General features: G+C 45.7%; 1 protein-coding gene across 1 annotated transcript in view; it reads right to left on the bottom strand.

The window, feature by feature from the left end:
• XYLT1 (xylosyltransferase 1) overlaps window positions 1–25,947 on the bottom strand; it is a 164,021-nt gene that overhangs the window by 65,141 nt on the left and 72,933 nt on the right. Inside the window, exon 3 of the mRNA XM_083474215.1 lies at window positions 2,981–3,512. Within this exon, the coding sequence (XP_083330341.1) occupies window positions 2,981–3,512 (532 nt within the window). The remainder of the gene's footprint in view (window positions 1–2,980; window positions 3,513–25,947) is intronic.

Below are 25,947 nucleotides of genomic sequence, written 5' to 3' on the forward strand. Positions count from 1 at the left end.
ATCTCCCTCGCTCTTCACAACAAGGCTGTTGTTTACTGGAGCACCAAGGGTGCTGAGAGTCCTTCGGAGGCCCCTATTCCCCTCACAGAGTTACGATTCTCCGAGTGGCTTAACAATCAATGCCTCTCCACAGGGAACTCTGGGAATTGTAGTTCTGAGAGAAGAACAGAGGGTTTCCTAACAACTCAGCACTCTTAACAAACTACAGCTCCCAGAAGTCTTGGGTGGGATACTATGACTGTTTAGAGTGGTATCATAGTTTGGGGAAGTTTTTAATGTTATCCTAGTTTCAGGAAGCTTTTAATGTTTGGTATTATTATTATTATTATTATTATTATTATTATTATTATTATTATTATCATCTTTGCTGGAGAACCCCTGATTTTGCATATATCTTTCCTGGTCATAGCTGTCAACCGTCCCTTATTTGACGGGAAACTCCTTTATCCCAGCGCCATGTCCTGCTGCTGTCCCTTATTGATGATGTCCCTTAAATTTTCCGGGTTTCATGCTCGCCCGGCTTGGGAGGGAAGCAGCAGCTCGGGGTCCTCCGCCGCGTGCGAGAGCGTGCGCTGGCACCGTCGTCCTGGCGCGAGGAGTTCCATTGGCCCTTCCCTGCCCAAGAGATGGGAGGGAGAGAGACTCTTGCCCAGGTCTCCCGCGAGCCCGGAGGCGGCCTGAGGGAGGAGGAAGAGGAGGGGATGGGGAGGGACGCAGAAGGGTGGAGCTTCAGCGGCCGCCACAGCGCCGCAACCGCCTCATGCCGGATTGACAGCATCTGTCAATCCTACCAATGTATGTAACTCTTTACAATAGTAAAATCCCTTATTTTGGCTGCTGGTCCCTTATTTTCAAATCTGTAAGTTGACAGCTATGTTCCTGGTATCTGTGAGTGCAGCATAAACAACTGCAAGTGTCTCCAGAATTTGAAACCAAGATTGATGTCCCAGTGGGTGTCAAGGGGAGAGTTTGCAAATGCCAAGGATTGGGCAGCAAAACGCAGCCCTGCCCTGCCTTACCTTGTCCCTTATTTCCATGTTGTTCAAAATGGAAGTGAAGCAAGCTCAAAAAGGGCTACCCATTTCTTTTCTTTTCTGGGCAGCAGAAGCATGTTATTAACCAACAAGCAGGCCTGCTGCACAGGGACCTTTAAATGACAGTCACATCCCTTTAGAGGTTATTAAGAATCGTAATTGTGCATTTTCAAGATCCCAGCAATAACTGCTTTAGGACGGGTGTTCAAAATGCTGAACTAATGGTTGCTTGAAGCCTGAACTTCCAGCTATGTTGAAAGTGTATACTGAGTAACAGAATATGTTCCCCATTTGCATTTCATTCCATTTAATTGAAAAAATACAGAGCAATCTATTTTTCCCTTCTGGGTAATTAAAAGAAAATAGGCTTAAAAAACAACAACCAGCAATTTCAGGTATGCAAAACTTGAGAGAGAGCGTCATTGGTTTTACACCAGAAAGTAATTTATATGTGAACTTCTGAGTTCCAGAAGACGCTGTTCTTTAATCAATCAGCTGCTTCAACAAGGAATTTAATACTGTAGTGTAAACGTTTCATAGCTCAGAATACAGATGTCGTGCTGAAAATTATGGAACTGCTGTTTTTTTAATTTAAAAAATAGACATTGTTTGGGATTTGATTGACAGTCTCTTCAGGGACAACAGAATGCAGGTGGGCATATGCACTGATCAAAACTCGCTCCAAAACTCTGTGTCTGAGGAGAAGGAACAGAAGGAGGAAATGTCATTTCACACAGTGTGTAGTTTGACATATGGCGTTTCCTTCCTCAGGATGAGGTAATGGCCACCAACCAATGGCAAACGAGAGATATTTATGGAGGTCTTAGAATGTATTTCTGTGCGCTGCTCTGGTTCGCCGGAAGCGGCTTAGTCATGCTGGCCGGAAGCTGTCTGTGGACAAATGCCGGCTCCCTTGGCCTATAGAGCAAGATGAGCACGCAACCCCAGAGTCGTCCACGACTGGACCTAACGGTCAGGGGTCCCTTTACCTTTATTAGAATGTAAGAACAGTTCAAGAAGACGCTGCATCAGCCCAATGGCCCTTCTAGTCAAGCGTCTTGTTTTCAAGGTGGCCAACCAGATGCCTGTGGGAAGCCCAGAAGCAGGACCCACAGTGCAACAGCATTCTCACCTCCTGTGTTTTCAACAACTGGTACTCAGAAGCATTACTGCCTCTGAGGATGGAGGCAGAACATCAGGGCTAGTAGCCGCCAGTAATCTTCACCTCCACCAATTTGTCCACCCATTTTAAAGCCATTCAACATGGCAGCCTCCAGTGACAAGAAGTCCCACAGTTTAACTATGCACTGTGTGAAGAAGTACCTTCTTTTGTCTGTCCTGAGGATAAGGCTGGCTGTGGTTATTTGCTACCCACGGAGGCCCTGTGCTTCTGAAGACCAGTCGCTGTGGAACCAACTGCTTGTTAGCCAGTGTAGGAAAAGGAGCTAGGCCTGATCTAGCAGAGCTCTCCTCAACGTTTTTCTAGTCTAACCATCTGCCTATGTGTTTGATTTCCGTGAGTAGAGAGGATTGGTTGAAATGTGACTGAATCCAGCAGTTCTGCCCCCAGATTACTAGCAAGCAAGATCGACAGTGTCCATCTTGAAACAGGCAAGTAGAGCTGATGAAGAAGGCAGCCAAGCAGTAGAGTGAGCAGTGTGTTAGCATGCACTATCATTAGCATTCAAAGCTCTAAATGGTGGGAGCCCCAAATACCACCTCCTTCCCCACAGACCCTCTCGGGGGCTAAGATCCGTGGAGGATGCCCTCTTGAAGCTCAGGTAGTGGTGGCTGGGGAGAGGGCATTCTCTGTGGCGGTCCCTAAGTCGCGAAACTCCCTCCCCACACTTGAAACTTGAGAGCACATTTTTAGGGCTCCCTGTATTATGTTACTTGAAAATCAGGAGTGGCAGCCACATCTCTCCTTTCCTCATGGGCCGACTTACCTTCCAGAGGGCAGAAACGAGTCACTTGCTCTGGCATCAGCTTCCCCTGCTTGTGCTGACAGTACATCTCAGCAATCTCCTGCCGACACTGCTTGGATTTGGCTCGGGAGAGCGCGGAGATGGCCTCCTTGCCCGAGATTTCGCATTTGGGGGGCTGCTCGTAGGCGAGTTCAGGAGAGCTGTTCCCATTCTTCTTCAGATGGTGCTGCCTGGCCTGGGACCTGTGGATGTCTTTCAGCTGGCTGCCATTGATGCTGGTCTTTGGGGCCGGGTGGCCGTACTGCAGCACCTCATTGGAGCTTTTCCCCAGGAGCGAGTTCTCTTTCACCTTCTCCTCCTGCTCCAGCTTCCTCCGCAAACGCTCCTTCTGCTTGCTCAGGGGCTTTTTCACCAGCTCCACCTGGTGCTTCTGCTTCTGTGTCCTGGGAGCAAAGTTGCTATTGTCTATGTTTTCCAAGTCCTTGGGGACGGAGTTTTCGTTGTTGCTGTCCGTCCGCATTTTCTCCTTCGGCCGGTGGGAAAAGTAGCCGTCCTGCAGAAGCAAAGGGGGAAAACGATTATTGCTCTGATAATTCGGGATGTGTGGATCTGCAATGTGCCTGACAATGAATCAGACCGTTGGCCCGTCTTCACATCTGCACCAGACCTTGAAAGCACATTCAATGCACATTTAAAGCACAATAGCTCCTTCCAAAGAACCATGGGAACATGAGTCATTATTTGTGAAGGGTGCTGGGAAATGTAGCAATGTATTGAGGAACATCTGGAGAGACCATGCTAGCCACCCCTGGAATATGGAACTGAATCATTTCTCTTCTGTCTCTTCCATTCTGTTGTTGTTTTTTAATCTCTTTTAAAAATGGATTTTCTTGCGCTATATCAACTCTTTAAAGTTCCTGTTGAAATATAAAGCTGCATGGAAGTTAGAACTGTGTAGAACACAGAAGGGAAGAGGATGAGGACCTAATTAGAATTATTGAGCTCTGACAAGGTTATGGGTTACCCATTCTTGCCTTACTGGCATTGGGAGGCTGGTCCCTACCAACTTCTGCCTTCCATCCTTACAACCAGTCAGGTGGTGGCTCTGCCTCCCATTAGCTCTGTCTCCCCCTACTGTTGGTCTCCCTGCCTTCTGCCCAATGGGCACTAGCTCCCACTGCTGTTTGGTCTTCCATTTGGAGAGATGGCTTCAATTCCATCCATTTTATGGTTCCGTTCCACTGTGCTGTTTGCGACATTATTTTAAAATCTGTTTTTCTTGCAATGGTTTATGACTAGGATGGGTTTTTTGTGTGGGTGAGGGGGGATTTTACATTGAGAGCTGCTTTGGCTCCCTTTGGGTCAAAATGCGGCCTAGAACAATTGATATAAATAATAAGTAAAACGAATTCTGCTCTGGGGCACAGAGCCATTCAGCACAACCGAATTCGGAGGAAGCATTCTGCATGTTTGCCGCCCTACATTCAAACTCTTTGCTCTCGGTAGTTTTGGGTCATTATCGCTTTGAAAAGAAAACATAATTCAAGCAGAGCAAGACAAATGTAAAAAATGTAAAGCTTATTAACATTATACCCAGAACTTCTCTACTGAACTGTCGCTCCCACTGCTGTGACAGACTAAGTATTATTCATTTGCATGATTTGTTGTCCTGTTTTCTTTATCCTCAAGCAATTGCTACAAATTGGGGTTACTTATGCTAATTGAACATGGCGGCTTCTTTCATTTTAATGAGATTATTGGGATGTTCTTGCGTTTTGTGGGGGCTGGGATCCCCCCCCAGCCCCCCGCGGATGAGAACCACAGAATCTATTTGGTAATGATACAATTAATATTAATATTAGTCGCTGTGCATGCGCAGTTGTTCATATGTTTTGGAAAGGAATGGCAGAAACACAGTAGTGTTTTACGATGCCTTGCCAACGTCCTCAGCCTGATTTCTTTTCGGTTATGACATGGGTTGGGTACAGATAACATATACAGAAATTATACATATGTTGCTCAAAAAACCATACCTGCATGTACGAAAACAGAAGGGAAAAACTTGAATGATTTAGTTCAGGGGTAGCCAATAAGGCATCCTCTAGTTGTTGCTGGACTTCCACACCCATCGTCCTTGACCATGGAGGAAGATGGGAGTTGGGAGTCCAGTTGTATCTGGAGAGCAGCCACATTGGCCAGCCTTGGTTTACTGGGAACATTTCTAGACAAGTGGATAAAAACAGCTTCCAAGAAAGTAGGAAGAGCCCTACTGGATTAGGTCACAGGCCCATCTAGTCCAGCATCCTGAGTCTCTGATAGCTCAGTTGGTTAGAGTGTGGCACTGAAAATGCCAAGGTTGCAGGTTCAATCCCCATATGGGACAGCTGCATATTCTTTTGTTGCAGAGGATTGGACTAGATGATCCTCAGGGTCCCTTCCAACTCTATGATTCTATGATCCTGTTCTCACAGCGGCCAACCAGATGTCTCTTGGTAAGTCCACAAGCATAATCTGCACGCAACAGCACTCTCCCCTCCACTAGTTTCTGACAACTGACATTCAGAGGCTTACTTCCTCTGACAGTGGAGGTCAAACAAAGCCATTGAGGCTAGTGGACATTGATAGCCTTATCCTCCAAAAAAGAACACCAGGTTTTCAGAAAATTTAACGGTTGGTGCAAGGTGGCGATTTTTATCGGAACCCCAGGATGCTCCCCAAGTTGTGATCTCAATGAAAATCCTCCCTTCCACTCTTGTGATCAGCCTTTGAAAAAAACACAACGCTCTTATTGGTGCCTTTGTTCCCACTGGGACTATTCATTCCCTGCCTACCATATTTCATTTATTGATTTAGAAAATTTAGAGACGTGCACATGCTTTCCAAGCAGTACAAACAAAACCATAGATCAAACGTGGCCGAAACCCACAAACCAATTAAAAACCATCACCATTAACAATGAAGATAAAAACTAATAGGAGACTAGTATACACGTGCCATGGCTGTGCCCTGTTGAGCTCCAACCTGGCTGTTTCCCAGGCCAATAAAAAGTGGACTGAGAACACTCCATGGTTAAGCCCCCTTGAAAGACTCTTATTAATTTCCCTCTCGGCTCCCAGCTCTCAAGAATCAGCATCTGCTCATCGCTTGCTATCAGTTGCTTTCTCTAAACTGTTCCCGGTTACTCCAAAAGCAGATGTTCCTAACACACTTGACTGAGCTGAGTGAAACCGCTCGATTTAAAAAGCACGAGTGAAAAAAATGGGAAACAAGGTGAACTTAAAAAAAATATTAAAAACAAAAAACAAAACCTGGAGATGTTTAAAAGCCTCTGCTCCTCCAAACAGCTGTTTGCCTTATGCTGAAGGCCTGTTTCCCATGCCATTTGTGGGGCGGAAACGCTGCAAGCAGGTGGCTGATGTGTTAACATGGCTAAGCTGAGCCATGAAGGTCAAGAGCTGGCATTTGGCCCAGTTCCATTTCTCAGCTCAACATTGCCCCCCCTCCCCAACCCCCCCCCCCCATAACCCTCTGCTCTCTATAACTGCCCCAAGCTCCTTCAAGAAGAAGAGGGATAATATTCGACAACATAAACAGGCTGAGACTTTTTCTTACTGTTATTGTTAGGGTCAATGTGCATTAGGCTTTGCAGGAGGGGTGGGAAGCCTCATGCTTGGGGGCCCAAATACAGTGCTCAGGACTCCTCCCCCTGGCCACCCCCCTCCTCAGACACTTCCTTGTCTTCCAGCCGCTTTTGGTATACTGTGTTCTGGTTGCCTCACCTCAAAAAAGAATATAGTAGAGTTGGAAGAGGTTCAGATAAGCACAAGCAGAATGATCAAGGGGATCAGGGCCGGATTTAGGTTTGATGAGGCCCTAAGCTACTGAAGGTAATGGGGCCCTTTATATGTCCAGCTGTCCTTTGTCAACAACAAACTGTTGCTGTTTTTTGTGTTGAGTATATGCTATATGGTAATTTATGGACCTAATAGGTATCTGAAGCCATTTGCACACGTTGCCCTGCAACCAGTCCATGCAGAATGTAGCCTCTATATAGAAATGAGCAAACCAGTGATATTTTAGGGAGCAGGCTAGCAGATGGGGCCCATTGCTTATATCATAGGAGCCTACACAACACAAAGCAATGTTGCTGTATGTAGGTTTTATTTTATTAGTTTTTTATCTTATATTTTGGAAATGTACATCCAGGTTTTTTTCCTTTTTTGGGGGGGGGGGGGACCCCAAGAGTGTGGGGCCCTAAGCTATAGCTTGTTTAGCTTATACAGTCATACCTCTTGTTATGTCTGCTTCATGTTACGTTCTTTCAGGATACGTCCCGCGGTGACCCGGAAGTACAGGAAAGGGTTACTTCCGGGTTTCGCCGCTCGTGCAGACGTGCAAAATGACGTCATGCGCATGCGCAGAATTGGCAAATTGCTACCCACGCACGCAGACGCAGGTTGTGTTCTGCTCATGTTGCGAATGGGGCTCCGGAATGGATCCCGTTCACAACCAGAGGTACCACTGTACGTAAATCTGGCACTGAAGGGGATGGAGTGTCTGCCTTATAGGGAAAGGTTGCAGTGTTTGGGACTTTTTAGTTTAGAGGAAAGGCGAGTCAAGGTGACAGAAATTTTTTTAATTATGTGTGGCATGGAGAGAGTGGACAGAGTAAAGTTTTTCTCCCCCCCCCCTTTCATAATACTAGAAGAGTTTGGATTTGGATTTGATATCCCGCTTTATCACTACCCGAAGGAGTCTCAAAGCGGCTAACATTCTCCTTTCCCTTCCTTCCCCACATCAAACACTCTGTGAGGTGAGTGGGGCTGAGAGACTTCAGAGAAGTGTGACTAGCTCAAGGTCACCCAGCAGCTGCATGTGGAGGAGCGGGGAAGCGAACCCGGTTCACCAGATTACGAGTCCACTGCTCTTAACCACTACACCACACTGGCTCTCAATACTAGAACTTGTGGGCATCCAATGAAGCTGAATGCTGGAAGATTCAGGACAGTACTTCTTCATGTAGTGCAGAATTGAACTATGGAACTCTCTCCCACAGGAGGCAGTGATGGCCACTAATGTGGATGGCTTTAAAAGAGGACTGGACAAATCATGGGGGGGGGGGGGGAGAAGGCTATCAATGGCTACAGGCCAGGATGGCTCTGCTCTGTCTCCACAAGTAGAGGCAAGCAATGCTTGTGAATAACAGTTGCTGTAAATGACAAGGAGGAGAGCCAGTGTGGTGTAGTGGTTAACAGCGGTGGACTCGTAATCTGGTGAACCGGTTTCGATTCCCCGCTCCTCCACATGCAGCTGCTGGGTGACCTTGGGCCAGTCACACTTCTCTGAAGTCTCTCAGCCCCACTCACCTCACAGAGTGTTTGTTGTGGGGGAGGAAGGGAAAGGAGAATGTTAGCCGCTTTGAGACTCCTTCAGGTAGTGATAAAGCGGGATATCAAATCCAAACTCTTCTTCTTCTTCTTCCACTTGGGTCCTGCTCGAGGGTTTCCTACGGCCACTGGTTGGCCACTGTGAGAATGGGATGCTGGACTAGAAGAGCCAATGGCTTGATCCAGCAGGGTTCTTCTTGCTTATTTTGCACCCTTTTCCAAGTGTTTTTGACCGGCTGGTATGTGTCCTGGCTCTCTGATAATGCCTCTGCCTTGCCTGGGTGGTAGATTATAGAGGCTAGGGATGAGGGGAGATGTAGTCCAGCAACATCTGGAAGGAACAGACCTCCCTGACCCTGTTATAGTGGAGCCTAACACACACTTTTGGCTACAGTTGCAGTTGGGCTAAGCCAGTTGGCAAAAGACATAAGGAAAGCAAATATACATCAAACCCTTGCAGCTTAAGCATACAGTGGTACCTCGGATTAAGAACTTAATTCGTTCTGGAGGTCCATTCTTAACCTGAAACTGTTCTTAACCTGAGGTACCACTTTAGCTAATGGGGCCTCCAGCTGCCACCGCACAATTTCTGTTCTTATCCTGAAGCAAAGTTCTTAACCCGAGGTACTATTTCTGGGTTAGCAGAGTCTGTAACCTGAAGCGTATGTAACCTGAAGCATTTGTAACCCGAGGTACCACTGTACATTGGTTTCGCTCTCTGCCCTGCCCACATCTCTCCTAGGCCGTCCCTTTCAGTATTGAACTGGTCAGATCAGGAGCAGGGCCTTTTGTGCTGTGGCCCTGATATAAAGGAACAGATTACCAGGAGAGGTTCCCCCACGATACTTACAACAATCAGTGAAAAACGCATATAAACTTATAGGCTTGTTGCCTAGCATGACCTTCCTGGCTCCCTTTTTAAAAGAAAGAAACTGTAATAGCCAATTGGTTTTAAATATTATGTGGCAGATACCTTGAATTTCAGAAAGGTGGCGCAAGGCTTGAAGCGGGAGACAGACTCTGAGATAAACAAAAGATAACAGATCCAGGTGATCTCAGAATTGTTTTGGATAGCACGACATTTTAAAAAACAACAACCCACAACCCAGCCAGATCCATTTTATATTCCACCTGTTCTCTCAACATCCAGCTCTTTTCATTAAGGGGAAAACAACAACAACAAACCTCTCTCAAAAAGCTGTTCCGCATTTGAGAGAGACGTTTTCTCCATTTCAGTCATGATGAAGAAAAAATAATGAACTTTATTGGAAGAAATAGCTCATAAGCAATGAGCCTCCTTGGAAATCTAGCCAGTTGGACAGATCTGGGCAAGAGCAAAGCCAAAGACAGCAGATGGGAGAAAGAACAGATGTTAATGCAGTTTGCTCTTTCCATATGCTTTCCTCTTTTAATTTTTTTAAAAAAATAAATTGCACTTTAACAATTGTTGGTTTCTGGAAATTCAGAGGCTTCAGACACTAACTGAGGATTGCAATCAGACTCTTGTGTTATTTCCTATGCAGAGAAAAACTGTATTAACTATAAGGGGGGGGACATAACACCAAGAACTGCAGGATCAAGCCAGTGGTCCACAGGCACCCCAGCATCCTGTTCTCAAGGTGATCAACCAGGTGCCCATGGAGAGCCCAGAAGAAGGACCTGTAGACAACAGCACCCTACCTGCTTATGACTTGCAGAAACTGGGTCCTGCAGGATCAGGCAAAAGGGCTTTCTAGTCCAGCATTCTTTTCTCCCCTCGGCCAACCAGATGGCCCTGGGAAGCCCACAAGCAGAATCCGACCACAACGGCAACTCTCCCCACCTGCAGACATGTCAGCTGACCCTCAAACGTTGAAAAAAACTGGTGGACAGCAGAATGCTCCGCATCTCACCAGTCCTGCTCAGGTGTGGACTGAGAATGGGAGGCGAGAGTGGCAGAGAGACACTGGCTAGCCCTGTCCACAGCGCCCTTGCTCCTGCCAGCTGGGAATTCAGACCACTGTGCATTTTTGAACATTTTAAGTAGTAGTTGTTTCTACCTGATAATGTTATTGTTTTCTTTCTTTTTGAGGTTCTATTGCAACCAAGCAGTATGTAAATCTTGATAAATAAGTAATATTTTCTAACACATTGGAGTGTTATATACATATTTTTTATTTCCCTCTTGCAGTTTATGATTTCTAAGAAACAGTTAAGATTTATGTTTTAAGGCTTTTATTTTTACGAGATACTCATCTCTCTTTTTCTCTTGTCAGCTTATCCATCAACTATAATAGGCCTTATTTCCCCCAGTGTTCTAAAATAAGCAAAGGCAGCTTACAGCCTCTAAATGTATTACTTGTTATATATGTACAATTACTTCCCAAATGAATATATTCAGCCCATTAATCCTATCCTATAGGGTCATTTCCCTAGTTCCAATACATTAATTAACAGTACAATCTGATGCATGTCTACTTAGAAAGTAAGTTTGAGTTGCATGGATACTGGGAATTCCCAGGAAACTGGGAATAGGATTGTAGCATTTCAGTGCAACCCCATGCATGCTTACTCAGAAGTAAATCTGACTGTGTTCAAAGGGACTTACTCCCAAGGAAAGTGTGCACAGGAATACAACCTTAGTCTGATTCACTGCAGCTAATCAGTTCAATTTCTAGTTCCAATAAACTCACTACATTTTATTTATTGTCCAATTCTGATTCAATATAAATCCATATGGCTCTTTTAATTCATTTCATTCCGAGCTCAATTTTAATTCAGTTTTCTAATAGCAACTGCAAGACTTCCAACACTTTTTAACATCCTGGTGTACAACCAATGTTAATTTCAATAAATTCAGTAAATCTAGTTCATTAAACCCAGCCAGTTCATTACATCTAATTCAACACAGATCGATAGAGCTCCTTTCAGTACATTTCATTCCAAAGTCAAAAATTGATTCAGTGTGCTAGGGGCATCCATTAAACTGCCTCACTCTTTGCAACTCTTAAAAGTTCAGTCTTCCTCTAGTCCAGCCTTCCCCAAATTGGTGCCCTCCAGGTATTTTGGACTGCAGCTTCTGTGAGACCCAGCCAGGTTGGCAAAGACAGGTGCAAATTCCCTCCCTTCTTGGCATCACCCATGTCTGAGCACATCAATGGTCCCTTGAGCCCAGCGCAGTTTTCCACAGTGGCCAACCATATGAATGCTTGCCTCCCATCAACTGGTATCTTGAGATGCTTTGCCTCTAACCCAACAGCAGGGCTGGGGAACTTGTGGCTCTCCTGATGTGGATGGACTCCAACTCCCATCATCCTCCACCAGCACAGCCAATGGTCAGGGTTAATGAGGGTTGTAGTCTAGCAAGATCTGGAAGACAACGGGTTCCCCCATTACTGCCATGAACAGTGGTCCATATACCCATCATGCCACTCATCCCACAAATGACGCTTCTAACAAAGCTGTCCAGGTGGGTTGAGCTACAACGCCTGGTCTGCATGGTGAAGAAACTGCATGGTTTCATCACATGCAAAATTATGGATGGATCTACTTAAGCCCCAGAGATTGATAAAGACAAGGACCTGCTCCTCTCGTACTCCATTAGAACACAAGAAGAGCCTGCAACCTGTTCTCACAGTGACCAGCCAAATGTCTGGGGGGGACATTGAAGAAGGATCTGAGCACAAGCGCACTCTCGCCTCTGGTATTCAGAAGCATTGCTGCCTCCAGCCAGGGAGGCAGACCATAGTCATTGTGGCTGGTAGCCACTGATAGCCTTATCCCCCATGAACTTGTCTCATCCTCTTTCAAAGCCATCCAAGTTAGTGTCCATCACTGGAGGGCCACAAGATCCCAAGGTTCATTTAAAAACAGAACTTTAGATTCTTTTGTTCTTAATATGAGGAAGGCCCTTATGGGAACCCACAATCTCTGACACCCCCACCCCAGATTTAGTCAAAGCATGGTCCACCAGTGTAAGGGTTGGGAGTTACTCGTGCGTAAACCTTCCCGTTTGGAAGCTTGGTTGCATGGGTTAAACCGTCTTGACTGCACAGCCCATCTCAGCGTGGCTGCCTCAGTCGCTAGCAGAATCTGTCTGTGGGCGTTTCTTAAACCTTTGCCAGCATAAAAGCTGCTTGACACCCAATCGTCTCCGCCTCTCATTGCGCGGAAGTCTCCTGCGCAGGGAGGGCGTGGGTAGTGGAGGACCAGTGCTCTCCTCACTGACTTCCAAGGAAGAATCCCGGAGCCCTTCCACCTCCTCTGCCATTTGCTCTCCTGGATCCTTGGTGTTACGCTGATTTCCTTCCCCCTCTATCAAGCTACGTCTCCCCCTTGTGCTGGTACCTTCCCCTGCAGAATCGGAGAGCCTCTCCTTCTCCTGTTGCTCTGATGTCAGTTCCCTGACAACCAGTAATTAGCGTGGAGCGGGGAGACCAGGGTTCAAATCGCCACTCAACTATGCAGCTCACCAAGTGACCTTCAAGGCCAGTCACTTCACGCTCAGCCTAACCTCACAGGGTTGTTGTGGGGATTATATGAGGAGAGGGAGAACCATGTATGCTCACTGGAGAAAAAGGTGGGATACAAAGGCAATCCATTAAATAAAAAGAGTAACTAAGCAGGCCGCTACAGAAGGCAAGAGACAGACCCCCTCTGATGCCTCTCTAATGCAAACATCCCCCTCAACGTCTTTTGCAAACGAAACCATCTCCGCCCTTAACAAGCTAATGTGAGCCGCTGCATTTGTATCCGGTAGTTTCTCCAGACACATTTCCCGACTCCGCACCTCCTCGTGCAACTGCTTTCCACGGGCCTTTCTCTTCCAATCGCAACTGTCAGGCAGCAATTTAGCCTTTATCTAAACTCAGCCCTGGGCTGTTCCCTGAGTTGGGATTGCCAGAGAGATCTATATTGCTGAATTCTTTTGAGGTTTCTCCTCGTGTCTCTTTTCATTAAGAGGCCTGTCCGGAGCCAGGCGCGTCAGCTCTGGTTTTAGAAGCAGCAGGCCTAAAAATAATTGTGTGACAGGTCTCAAGGAGAGCTTAATGTGAAAGCTAAATTTGCTGCTGAACGGGCATTCTGATTTGGAGGCGCCAGCAAAGAGGTTTATTAAACTGAAGGTCGTCAAGGGATGCATGTTTGCTTTTACTGCCTTCCAACCAAGCGTAGATGAGACCATCAGCGCTACTTGCTATTGCACTGCACTGCTTTGTTTTAAATGTTTCTGCGTCCCAATTTTAAGATATTGGGCAGCATCCAAGTCAGCCTGGTTCACCCATTGAAACTGATGGACACAACTGACTTGGATACATTCATTTCAATGGATCTACTTTGAGAACTTGGTTGGGTGCAGTCCACTGGGTAGCTGAGCAATGTGCTGCTTTGGACTGGACTGGAGGTGCTGGTTCCCCTCTGCTGACCTTGGTGGACTTCACATGGGCTAGTGGTGGCCAGCAAAAAGCCCCAAAATGGGGCTTTAAAGGGGTGAGGCTAAGCTGGCTCAGGATCTCTTGGATCCTGAGCTGGCAACACAATCACTGCTGTGACAACTCCAGGCTGGCACAGGAACTGTCTGCCCTCTCCTTCTGCCCCAGCCATTGCTTGCGGCAGGGCTGCAGCTTTTGCGGTGATGGTGGTTCCATTGGCCATGGTAGGTGGGGAAGTCTGCACTGCAGCTTAAGTGGAACATAGAATTGTAGTGTTGGAAGGGAACCCAAGGGTTATGCCACCCCCTGCAATGCAAGAATCATGCTTGGGGCTGCTTGATTTTGGCAGGAATTGCCTCTCACCACCATGGATATCCCAAGGGACTTGTGCTCAGGGGACAGTGCTCTCAGGAACTTACTGAGGCCCCACACCACAAGATCACTAACCCATGTTGTTTCCTCCTGCACCTGTCCTCTCCATGTAAGCAAGCAGATTCCATTTGCCTTGGCACCCTACCCCCCTCCCCATTTCTGAGCAGTGGTGCTGGCTGGGGCCAGAGGGACAAGGGCAAGCGACTGGGCAGCAGCCGCAGCAATGCGTAGGAGGTGGCACTATGGAGCCAACACCGCTCACACACCAAGCTACACAGCAGCAAGAAAATGGTCATAATTAGGCATCCTGCAACCCAGCGTCTCTCTCCTTGCCAAGGACACCACCATGAGTAGTTCTGCACTCCCTCTTCCACCCAGGGCAAATGCTGCCACCTCTCCTGTCCCTGTAACTTACAATCTGCTTTGGTTCAAAGGCCCCACCCTGTCAACAGAAGGGCAGGATGCACAAGGACATCTCAGATCAAGGGATAAGGCAACAACTGCGAAGCCTTTTAGCAGATCCCATATACTCTGACTATCCTCATTTGCCAGCAAGAAGTCCCTATTTTATTTTATTTTTTTAAATTGTCCTTGAACAATCATTGCCTCTATCCTTGCCTTAGAGGACTGCTTTGCTATATATGTTAATGTGAGCTACCAGTGTCAATAAGGAAGATTCAACACCTCTTCTCCAGGGGAGGGGGTGCAGCTCTGCGGCAGATCATGTACTTGGCAGGCAGAGTTTCCAGCCCTCGCCTTCTCCAGTTGTAAAAAAAAAAGTCATTACGTAGAAAGAGCCGGGAAAAGTCTTTGCCTGAGACCTTGGGCGCGGCCAGCCAGAATGGACAATGCTGGGGTAGATGGACCACTGGCATGGCTACACACAAGACAGTTGAAGATTTAGGCTCTATGAAAAGGATAGGAAATTAGGAAGGTGCCTTTGGTACCATCAGACCATTGGTCCACCTTGCTGGCTATTGCCTACGCTGACTAGGAGTGGCTCTCCAAGTAGGGATTAATATGGGATACAGAGCACGTACTCTACCACTGAGCTATACCTCCTTCCCTAAATAGAGGGTGCTGTCTTGCACTAAGGCAGACGTTGGATCATCTAGCCAGCTATTGCCTGCCCTCTGACTAGCCAGTGTGATCCCTCCAGATCTTTCAGGAGGTAGTGATGGCCACCAACTTGGATGTCTTCAAAAGATGACTGGACAAGTTCATGGAGGGTAAAGCTATCAACTAGCCAGAGTGACTATGCTTTGCTTCCACGGTTGGAGGAAACACTGCTTCTGAATGCCAGCTGCTAGAAACTGCAGGAAGGGACAGTGCTGTGGAGTTCAAGATCTTCTTGTGGGCTTCCCACTGGGGCAGCTGGGTGGCCACTGGGAGAACAGGATGCTGGACTGCATGAGCCATTGGCCTGATCCAACAGGCTCTTCTGTTCTCACATTCTTTGCATAGCACAACTCCCACCATCCCTGGTTGGGACTGATGGGGGCTGTAGGCCAGCAATTTCTCAGCTTGGTTTGCAAATGCCGGGGAATAATCCTGGGACGTTCTGCATGCAGAGCATGTGCTTTGCTCCTGAACAGCAACCCTTCCCTGCCTTGAAAAAGGTGACTTCAAGACAGCTCTTACTGCAGGGGGATGGAGCAGGAGAGGAGAGAGAATTTGGTGCCTCACTTAATATACTTCTGATTATTACTCATTTCTCCTCCCTCCCGCAGTCTCCTCTCCCTCCCCGTGTCCTTGTCTGGGTGCCATAGGCGAAAGAGGCTTTGCAAAGACGGCGACGGCAGAGAAATGTTTGCTCAAGAGCACGTTGGCTGGAATACCAATGTAACTAAGCAGCGATGCTTAACAATGTGTGCAGGGTGAGAGGAAGGGAGGAGGGTGTGCATGTGTGTGTGTGTAATAATGCTGTCATGGAAGAAATAAACAGCCAGGGATCAGCTTCTTTGGCAGCCCAGCACATTGCAATTCTGAGCATGGTAATCTCTGTGATCAGCACTTGTGATAATAAAGCTCTCTCTCACACACAGAGGGAAAACAAGCCATAGGATGCTATCCATTGATTTTGAAAAGAAAGAAAGAGAGGGAGAGAAAGAGGTCAGCCTTGCTTATTATTGTAGGCAGGTCTGAATTGGCTGGCCTTTATTATTTTGTATTAGCATCAAATTAGAATGTTTCTCAAACAGACTGGAACAAATCTAGCCATACCAGCGGTCCCTGATATAAACAAGGGTCGGAGAGGGAGGAAGATATCACAAGGTGAATATGGAAGCTCTAACCCCTAACTACAACCACCACAAACCACAACAATCCCTTTTCCTTGGAATGGTCAACTTCTTAGCATAATGCTGAAAACCAACATTACAGCTGCTTAGTTGCCTAGATCCACCTGCATGCTCTAGAAAAAAAAAATATTTGCTATTCCTTCTTTAATGATTTGCTATCCAATTTTTATTGTTATTTTTAGTGCATACGGGTTGTATCCAAGGCTGGTCCTCTTCAGGTTAGACCCATCAAAGATATCTAAAAGGCCTAACTTAGATTCATTAATCTCAATGCATCTGTTTTGAGGAGGGCTAGCAACTCTGTGCATTTTTCAGCTATGAGCATTGCTGTTGGTTCTTATGTTTGATGTACATCACCCTGGTTGTTCCTGCCACACGAGGAAGGGCCATTTATAAATAAATAAAACAAGGATAGTCAATATGGTGCACTGTGGGACTCCAGCTCCCATCACCCTGACCATTGGCCCTGCTGGCTGACGGGGATGATGGGAGTTGGAATGCAACCAGTTTTGGTGGGGACTACTCCTGCTGTAAAACCATCATGTTGATTTTAATGAGTTTCTGGCCCATTTGTAGCAAAAGTTGATGGAAAGATCATTTTCATGAGCCGCAGAAGCCCAATCAGCTGGCATGGCAAATCCACAAAACAATGTGGGTGGCTGGCGGGGGGAACGACGACGACATTCAGTAGAGTTTGTTAAGGAATCTTTCCTCATCTCTGTAAATTTTGGACGTTCTTACATAATGAATGCGCCAATAAGGGTGAGGAAATTAATTCATGTGTGCTTGACTTTCTGCCCTGATGCAAAGGGTCAGGAAGCAAAATGATCTTGCGGTAATTGTCTGCAAGCAATTGAAAGGAGAAAGAGCTTCACAATCAAACCTAGAAGGGAATAGAATATTAAAAATTTTAAAAACACTTTGGAAAAGTGTCTTCTTCTTCCCCCTGATCCTTCATCCTTAAATTTCTAACCAGAATGGTGACTTCAATATTCATGGTTCTATTGTGACTGGCAGACAATCACATAAAACAAGATGGCACCCACAATGAACCTGGTGGCAACACATATTTGCATATCTGAGAAGCCCTTGCTCACTGGTCTTAGGAACATAGACAGCAGACCACTGGTCCATTGAGCTTAGTATTGTCTACCCTGGCCAGCAGCAACTCTCCAAGCATTTCTTTATTGCTTTGCCACAATGTTTATACACCATCTGACTGTAAGAAAACCTCTCAGTGTGGTGTAGTGGTTAAGAACGGTAGTCACGTAATCTGGGAAACCGGGTTTGTGTCTCCGCTCCTCCACATGCAGCTGCTGGGTGACCTTGGGCCAGTCACACTTCTGTGAAGTCTCTCAGCCCCACTCACCTCACAGAGTGTTTGTTGTGGGGGAGGAAGGGAAAGGAGAATGTTAGCCGCTTTGAGGCTCCTTAAAGGGAGTGAAAGGCGGGATATCAAATCCAAACTCTTCTTCTCAAAGTGGTTTAACAAAAAGGGCAGGGAGTCTTTCCCAGCCCTACGTGGAGAAGCCGGGTATTGAACCTGGGACCTTCTGCATGCCACTGAGCTACAGTGCTTCCTATCTTGACCACCTGGTAATTGGATTTGATATCCCTGACTGGCAAACATCGCACAAACCTCAACAGAGCAGTCATCAGTCACCCATGGACTATTTTAATTGTTACCACCAAGTACTGGGGCTTTTAATTACAGCCTGCAGATTACGGGCAACACAGATGAAGTAAACAAAGCAAAGCTCCTGTTTGGAAGCTTCCCATTCCCTTGTATTTACATTTAGAGAAGAATTATGTCACACACACACACACACACACATACTGGAAAGCATAATCTTAATTTCCCCCTTCAGATACTGATCCAGGGACCAATTATACAAGATTTTTACCAGTAGGTGAAACAACTGTCACTTTTCATTACAAAGGCAGCCGAAACAAAAGGTCCACTGGGACAGCAGAAGCACACTAGATTAAATACATATTAACTGGTGGCCTCTGCTGTCACAACACTGTCTCTCTTAGACAGAGCTCCCTCCTCCTCCTCCTCAGCAAACTGAAGGATGAGGTGGTCTGTAGCTCTGTAATACAGCAGCCACTTCGTTCCTGGTTCAACCTCTGGTATCTCCAGGTTAGGGCTATGGAAAAGCCCAGCCTGAAATCCTGGATAGCTGCTACCCAAACTAGTTTGTCTGATTTGTTATAAGGCCATGCAGTTTGGAAACTGCAACAGGTGAGGGCTGGAGAAAGGCAGTCCGCACACCTTGACATCAATCCTACAGACTGATCATTGCATGCTGATTCATTTCCATGCTTAGTCAAACATGCTGGTTGTTAATCTTTAGGCACCACAGGACAATGTTACCTCATGGATCACCTCCATCTATATGGATTTACCTGAGGCCTAAGAATGGACCCATTATTAGCAAAGGTCTGGTCTGTGGGTAGCAGGGACAGGCCTTTTCAGTGTTGGCACCACGGCTATGAAATATTTTCCTCTAGAGAAGCCTCACCTCTTCCCATATGTTGATAAGCTCTGGATACTTCTTCTTCTTTAATTCCAGAAGAGCTTTTATGATCAAACCTTCCTGGTTTTATGCTGGTTAATTGGATTACAACACACCCCCTCCCACACTTTATGATTTTTTTTACTGCTTTTGAAGTTTGATCTCTCCTTCTAGATAGCAAAGTCAGATGGGGAGTGCCAACAGATACATAATTAAAAGGGGACAGTGAGAAACAAGAGGGAGGTGTCAGCATGCTCTGGGGACCCCCCCAAGGTTTGCAGAAGTATATATAAAAAAACCTTTTAACATCCCAAGGGGTGTTGGTAGAAACCTCCCTATGACCCCTGATTATTCTTTTGGGGGGAGGTCACTTGAAACCTTGGCTGTTATAATCCACTGCTTGAAATCTAGGAGGATTGTATACAAGGATACATGTATTATGGTGTGGGGGGTGGAAACTAGGTCATTCCCCTCTCTCTCCATGTCAACAGATATTCAACTTGTTTTTTGGGTTTTTTAAAAAATGCTACCCTCTCTGTATTCTTGAATTTTTAATTCCAAGAACCACAGAAGGCTAATGAAAAAAACCCCCAACAACTTTAATTTGTTTTACACTGTTGCCGAGATGATCTCAAAAACATGATTTCACAATAACCTTATGGGCCGTACCCAAGAGACTCGGAATAAGAACACACACCAGATGCACTCGTGGTGCTTAAGAGATTCAGCCGAGAAGTTGGAACTTGGTGACTTTCACTGGGGCCTTGTCTCCTTTTTCAATCGACTTGTTTCCTGCATGTGTTAACTTCCAATATCACTTAAATCTGTCGTTCTTATTGCTGAAAGAGAAATAATGACCTGACATATAAGGGAAAGCTATACTAAATGTGGCCTCAAAGTGGACAGATAATCCTTTTACGGTGTGGTCCTAGCAGTGTGCAAGATTCCCACCCCACATTTACTCATTCCACTTAGTTGCACTATTAGAACTTTCAATGGCTGGTTCATTTGCTTTACAAGTGATTCCACACTAGTTTATTCATTTTGTTATCCACATTAGATTCCCATTGCTTTCAAAGGGAGACCCAGACAGTCTTCTGGTGCCTTTAACTCCTACATTTTCCATCCAAGCGGCATGAAACTGCTAAGCTTTCTACTCTTCCTTCAATGCACCAGAGCTTTCCCCAGTTCAGGCACATTGGTTGGGAGTATGTCCCTGTTTTAGAGGCAATTAAATAAGACAAAGATCCCATTGGCTTCCCACTGTTTTCAGTGTGACTAGTAATGCCCGTGCTTTGATACGGTGTAATACTGAGAGGCATTTTAATTTATGTTTGATTTTACGGTTTAAACTGATTTTTATTTTCTCATATTGTATCTTCATATACCACTTGAAATTTGTAGTTATCTGTCTATCTATCTGTCTGTCTGTCTGTCTATCTATCTATCTATCTATCTATCTATCTATCTATCTATCTATCTCAAATTACAGTTCCCAGGATTCTTTGGAGGAAGCTATGGCTGTTAAAGGGGGTTCATAGTGTATTGTGCAGATGTGCCCTAAGTCCAAACCAGGCTAGGGGAAGAGGGGAGCCTTTACAGTATACTCTCCTAAGCCCTTAGTTCTCTTGAGCCTGCCGACACATCCCTTGTGTGCATGGATGACGCCATGTTGGCTAATTAGGATTCACACTCTGAGAATGAGTTGAGCATTGTATAGGGATTAGCAGAACAACAAAAAAAAAGTGCCTAAGATGTACACGCCAAGAGTAACAGGTGAACCACAGAGGTTCGGCGTAACTGAGAACACCAGGCTGCTCTGTGTGCTTGTCAAAAACACAGATAAGCTGCAGTCACTGCACCTAAGCCCTCCTTTCCCCATTACAAAAGAGCGCAGCCATCAGCAATGAGTTAAGGCTAAGCTAATAGCTGGCTACAGGATGCAGATCAATGTAATCTGAAGCAGAAGCCTGAGCGGTTTCAGAACGCTGGTTAAGGCACACCTGAGAGAACACAACAAGATTTGGAACAGCAGGGTGTATATTATCTAGGCTTCAAAAGACGTGTGTGGAAAACGTTATCAGGTGTGTAATTAGGGTTGCCAGGTGGCAACCCGGATATTCACTACATCCCTTTGAAGCTACTGGTGAAGGAGGAAACACTGTCACTGCCTCGTTCCCTGCAGGTAGTTTCCTTTCGTTCATGCCCCCACTCTGTTTGCTGTAGTAAGCAGGGCTCCAGGTACATGGGTGTAGTCAGGGGGAACCCCCCCAACTAATAAAAATCAATAAAAATACTTAACTGAGGTTCTGGCCCCCAGCATAAATCCTGGCTAGCCCATGTCCAGGTACGCTGTAAGTATGTAAGGCAACAGGGGGACTCTGGAGCCAAATGCAGACCCACAGGCCTCTTCAGCTGCCCCTCATGACTCTCCTCAGGCCACCCCTCTGCTCATGAGTCACGCCCTTTATCACCAGCCCTGTTTGGCATTCTCATGGAGAGCTTTTGCTTGGTTGGCATGCGTCCTTGAACAAATGCCTTTTGCTTGTCTGGATGGAGGACAGAAAAGACGCCATGTGAATTTGTGCAGAGCTTAGCCTCCTATGGGATGCGGGTGGCACTGTGGGTTAAACCACAGAGCCTAGGACTTGCCTATCAGAAGGCTGGTGGTTCCAATCCCGGCAATGGGGTGAGCTCCTGTTGCTTGGTCCCTGCTCCTGCCAACCTAGCAGTTCGAAAGCACGTCAACGTGCAAGTAGATAAATAGGTACCGCTCTGGCGGGAAGATAAACGGCGTTTCTGTGCGCTGCTCTGGTTTGCCAGAAGTGGCTAAGTCATGCTGGCCACATGACCCAGAAGCTGTACGAAATGAACTGTGAGTCTCACAGCATACATAAGGGGAAAAGACTCACAGCATACATAAGGGGACAATCGGACCAGAAATTATTAAAAGAATGGGGTTGTGCTAAAGAGTATATGAAAAAACATTGTTCTGGAGTAAGTATATTGGTATGTAATGAATGATGCTTTACAGGGTTAAAGAAAAAGAAAAATGGTGTTAAAAAAAAAAGTACAAAGGTGGAAGTAATCTAATTAGACACAACAATATAGTAAGAGTAAATTTTTTGAGGTCTTAGAACAAAGGAAGGAAGTCAATATGTGTTTATGTACGTAATGATATGGTTTTTTTTTCTGTAGATGTGTACTTTTTCGTTTATGTTTAGTTTAGTTTAGTTTCTTTTTTTTTTCCTTTTTCTTTCTTTTTTTGTATGTTCCTTTTTTGTATAGTATTATTTTGGATTCAAGGTTTGTTACTTTTGTTATGATTCTGCATTGAAAAAAATAAATTAAAAAAATAAATAAAGCGAAATAAGCACCGCAACTCCAGAGTCAGTCACAACTGGACCTAATGGTCAGGGGTCCCTTTACCTTTAGCCTCCTATACAAAAGGTGAAATTTTGAATTCATTGCCCCTCCCACTTTATGCCCCTGGCCCCACCCACCCAACTTGCATGTTGCCCAGAAAGGAATGTGGGTCTCAGCTGAAAAAGGCCCTCCAACCCTGTTTTAAATCAACTAAGTGAAAATCTGTGGTGCATGGATGTGTGAAGCTCATTGGTGCCAACAGGAGCTTCCTGGGAAACTCAAAGCAACTATGCAGAAGCAGTTGTTGTTAGGACCGTGGCAGGGAGAGGGAAAACTGGACTCTCCTTCCCTACAGTCTCAAAGCTGCTCAGACTCCCTCATTAAAGCTTATTAACTAGGCATGTGCAGTGGGATCAAGATTCAGTTTCGATCCTACTTCAGGAACAGCCTGTCTCATCCCAGAGTGCTTTGTGCACTGCCCAGTTTGACTCCAGGTACAGTTCAGAATCTGCTCTATGAAAAACAATCTCTGTTACTTCCCCATCACTACTATGGGGAGTCAAAAGCAGCTCAAACTTCCACCCTCCCTTTTTACCGAAGTGGATGAAATTTGCAGACATTGTAACCCCTACAGAATGGTTCAAGGATGCTAAATTACAGGAAGGGAAGTGCCTCTAAATTTTGATTTTTATATTTAAAGAGGAAATATGCACAACTTGAAGGGTCTCACAGAGATCCCACTTCAGGTGGACAAGCCCCTAAACACTCCAGGGCACATTAAAACAACTTGCAACTCAGGGTTTGTACAAAAACTCCTACAAGACTCAAGTTCCCCACCTTTGCCTGATGATGGTCTTAAGATAAACACCTGGAACCCATTTAGTCTCAGCATGACGTAATGATTATTGGCCAGTGGTGATGCAGAAGCAGGATTTTTCCACTGATGGCACTTGGTATTAGGGAATGTACTCACTGCCGAAAGATGAGAGGCCACATCTGTATTGGTTTCCTGCCAGCTTTTGAAGATTCCCTTATTTTATACAGGCCTTCCCTTGGCCGAAGTCTACTGCTTTACTTGCTGCGCTGTTCAAACGGCCATGTTTTATTGCAAATTTTAATTGTGCCTGCTTGTACTTTTAAGACTTGGTGGGTGCTTTTATACTTGTAAACTGCTTTAGAAGCCTATTTTGGGATTAAGCAGTATATAAAAAAACTAATCTGAAACGTGCATGCAAATTGCATTCGTATGCCAAGGGTTGCATAGAACGCTTGTCCTACTCAAGAGTAGACCTATTGGAATTAATAAGCATGGCCAACTTAGGGCCGTTGATTTCAGTGAGTCTACTCTTGAGTAAAACTCAGCTGGAGACCATGCATACTGTCACATGTAGTTTGGCTCATATATCTATATGAAGATGTCGAGAGCCAAACTGGAAACCTTGCCAACGCAAAGCCTGAGCAAGTCTTCCGCCTGAGCTGCTGTGAGTTCACTCCAGCTCTACGAGACAGAAGCATTTGCATCTCCTGAAAAGCAGCAAGCAGAGCAGAGGAAAGCGAGAGGTGGGGTGTGTGTGAGAATGGACATTTTAACTAAATAATCCTGAAGTGAAGGCAGCGGAATGCTGACGGCTCCCATTTCCCCTGATTATGTAGGTCAACTAATAGCCATCGTAATGCTCTTCATTCAAGCACATGGTCATTAAATCATACTTTAGAGAATCCAAAAGAGCTTACAATGTATCCATATGGTCCACAGCTGGTTTTATCCAGCACTAAAGCAAATGGGTAGATTGGTTGAGGGAAAGGGGGAGGGGGAGAGGAGGCCAGAGGATGTTCTCTCAGCTGACAGGATTTAATTGAGGGAAGGGAACCTGCCAACCACCGCTCTTTTGAGAGCTCCTCTGGAGGAAGGTAGAATTTGCTCACGGACGAAAGCTCTGTCAGCAGCTCATCCTCATCACTGAAAATGTTGCGATTGCCATACACCACTGATTGGCTTCATTTGGACAAGGTTTTTTTGTTTTAATTGTGAGAACAGGATGCTGGATTAGATGGGCTCCTGGCCAGATTCTTCAGGGCTCTTCTCTTCTGAAGTGGTAATACTGTACCACTTTCAGCAACCATGGCTGCTCCCAGAGCATCCTGGGAACTGTTAAGGGTGCTGAGAAAAAGGTGATTCCTTTTTCAAAAAAACCCAAAAACCCTACAATTCCCAGAGTGGTTTAACTATCAATCCCTCTTCCCAGGGAACTCTGGGAATTGTAGCTCTGTGAGGGGAACTGTGGGGATCTCCTAACAATTCTCAGCCCCCATAACAAACTATAGGTCCCAGGATTTGTGGAGAAGCCATAACTGTTTAAAGTAGTATAATAGTGCTTCAGCTGTATATAGCAAACAGGGCTCAAGACTGCTTGAGGAATGAGGGGCTGCCATCTTGTCCTTTCCCTCACGCTGCCATCTTAATCTGGCCCTGGGTTGACTGTCTCGGTGAAAACTAGGCCAGTGTCCTCCTTTCCTTAAAGAGTGGCAGAGCTTTGCTTCCTCACAATGGAGGAAAACACAACATTTATAGACTGGAGGCTGAAAGAATCCCTTGTTCCGCAGCTGCAGATTCAATGAGGTTGTGTTGTAACAGCCGGTCTCTGAATAAACCCTGTGCAGAAGGGTGACTGGACTGCCCTTGTCGGAGGTCCAAAATACAATGTGGACAAAAAACAGATTTGTGAAATACTACAGTGCAGCTTTCAGTGCCCTGTGTGTGTGTGTGTGGTTTTCCTGGAAGAAGACAGAGCTCTTCTTTATGATCAACAGGAAGTATCTTTTCTTTTTTTTATACATCTACTTGCTCAAAATTAACTAACTGCCAACCTCCAGTGCACAAACGCGGCATTGCTGAAAGAACGGGGAACAAAAAGAAAAGCACATTTTCCCTCCTGCCTCCAGTAAAATTTTAAAATAAAATTAAAATGAGGTGGTTATCTCAAAACTCATTGTGGTGAAACTGCAGAAAAATGATTATAGGGTAGGGGGAGTTCTTGGGCATAGGAACTGAGGATCATTCGCTGTACCCAACACCTAGTCCCAAAACTCATGAGTCATCGCAAAAGGGTTTTCTGTTGCTCTGATGTTTATATCCATGTGCAAATTTAGCAGGAAGAGAGGGGTGAGGGAGAGCAAGGCCCTTTCATCCGTCTGTCTTGGCCCCTCAACACAGCCAACTCCAGGTTTGAGAGGTCCCTTGTAAAAATGCACTTCTTGGGGTAGGAAGAGAGAACAGTGGGCTTATTTAATCATTTATATTACGGAAGATCTATACACAGATTTGTGCATAGCCCTCCCTCTGATCTGCCTCATGGCTCCAATACTGGGGGCAACTGGTCGACTTGTCCTCTCAAGAGCAAGCAAGCACCTAAAGGAGCATCACTTATCTGACCATTGTGGTAGCTTGCAGTGGCTACAAAAATTTATTGTGATACCCTACACCAACACTATGTTTGAGACACTGAGGAAATGGAGCGGGCTTGTTTTCTGCTGCTCCAGAGGGTTGGACCTGAGCCAATGTGTTCAAATGGAGATTCAAAAAGCATCCTGGGAACTGTAGTTTGTTAGGGGTTCTGAGAGTTTGTCAGGAGACCA

The sequence above is a fragment of the Podarcis liolepis genome (genome assembly GCF_965112155.1).
Source record: "Podarcis liolepis genome assembly, chromosome: 14".
In the NCBI taxonomy this organism is placed as follows: domain Eukaryota; kingdom Metazoa; phylum Chordata; class Lepidosauria; order Squamata; family Lacertidae; genus Podarcis; species Podarcis liolepis.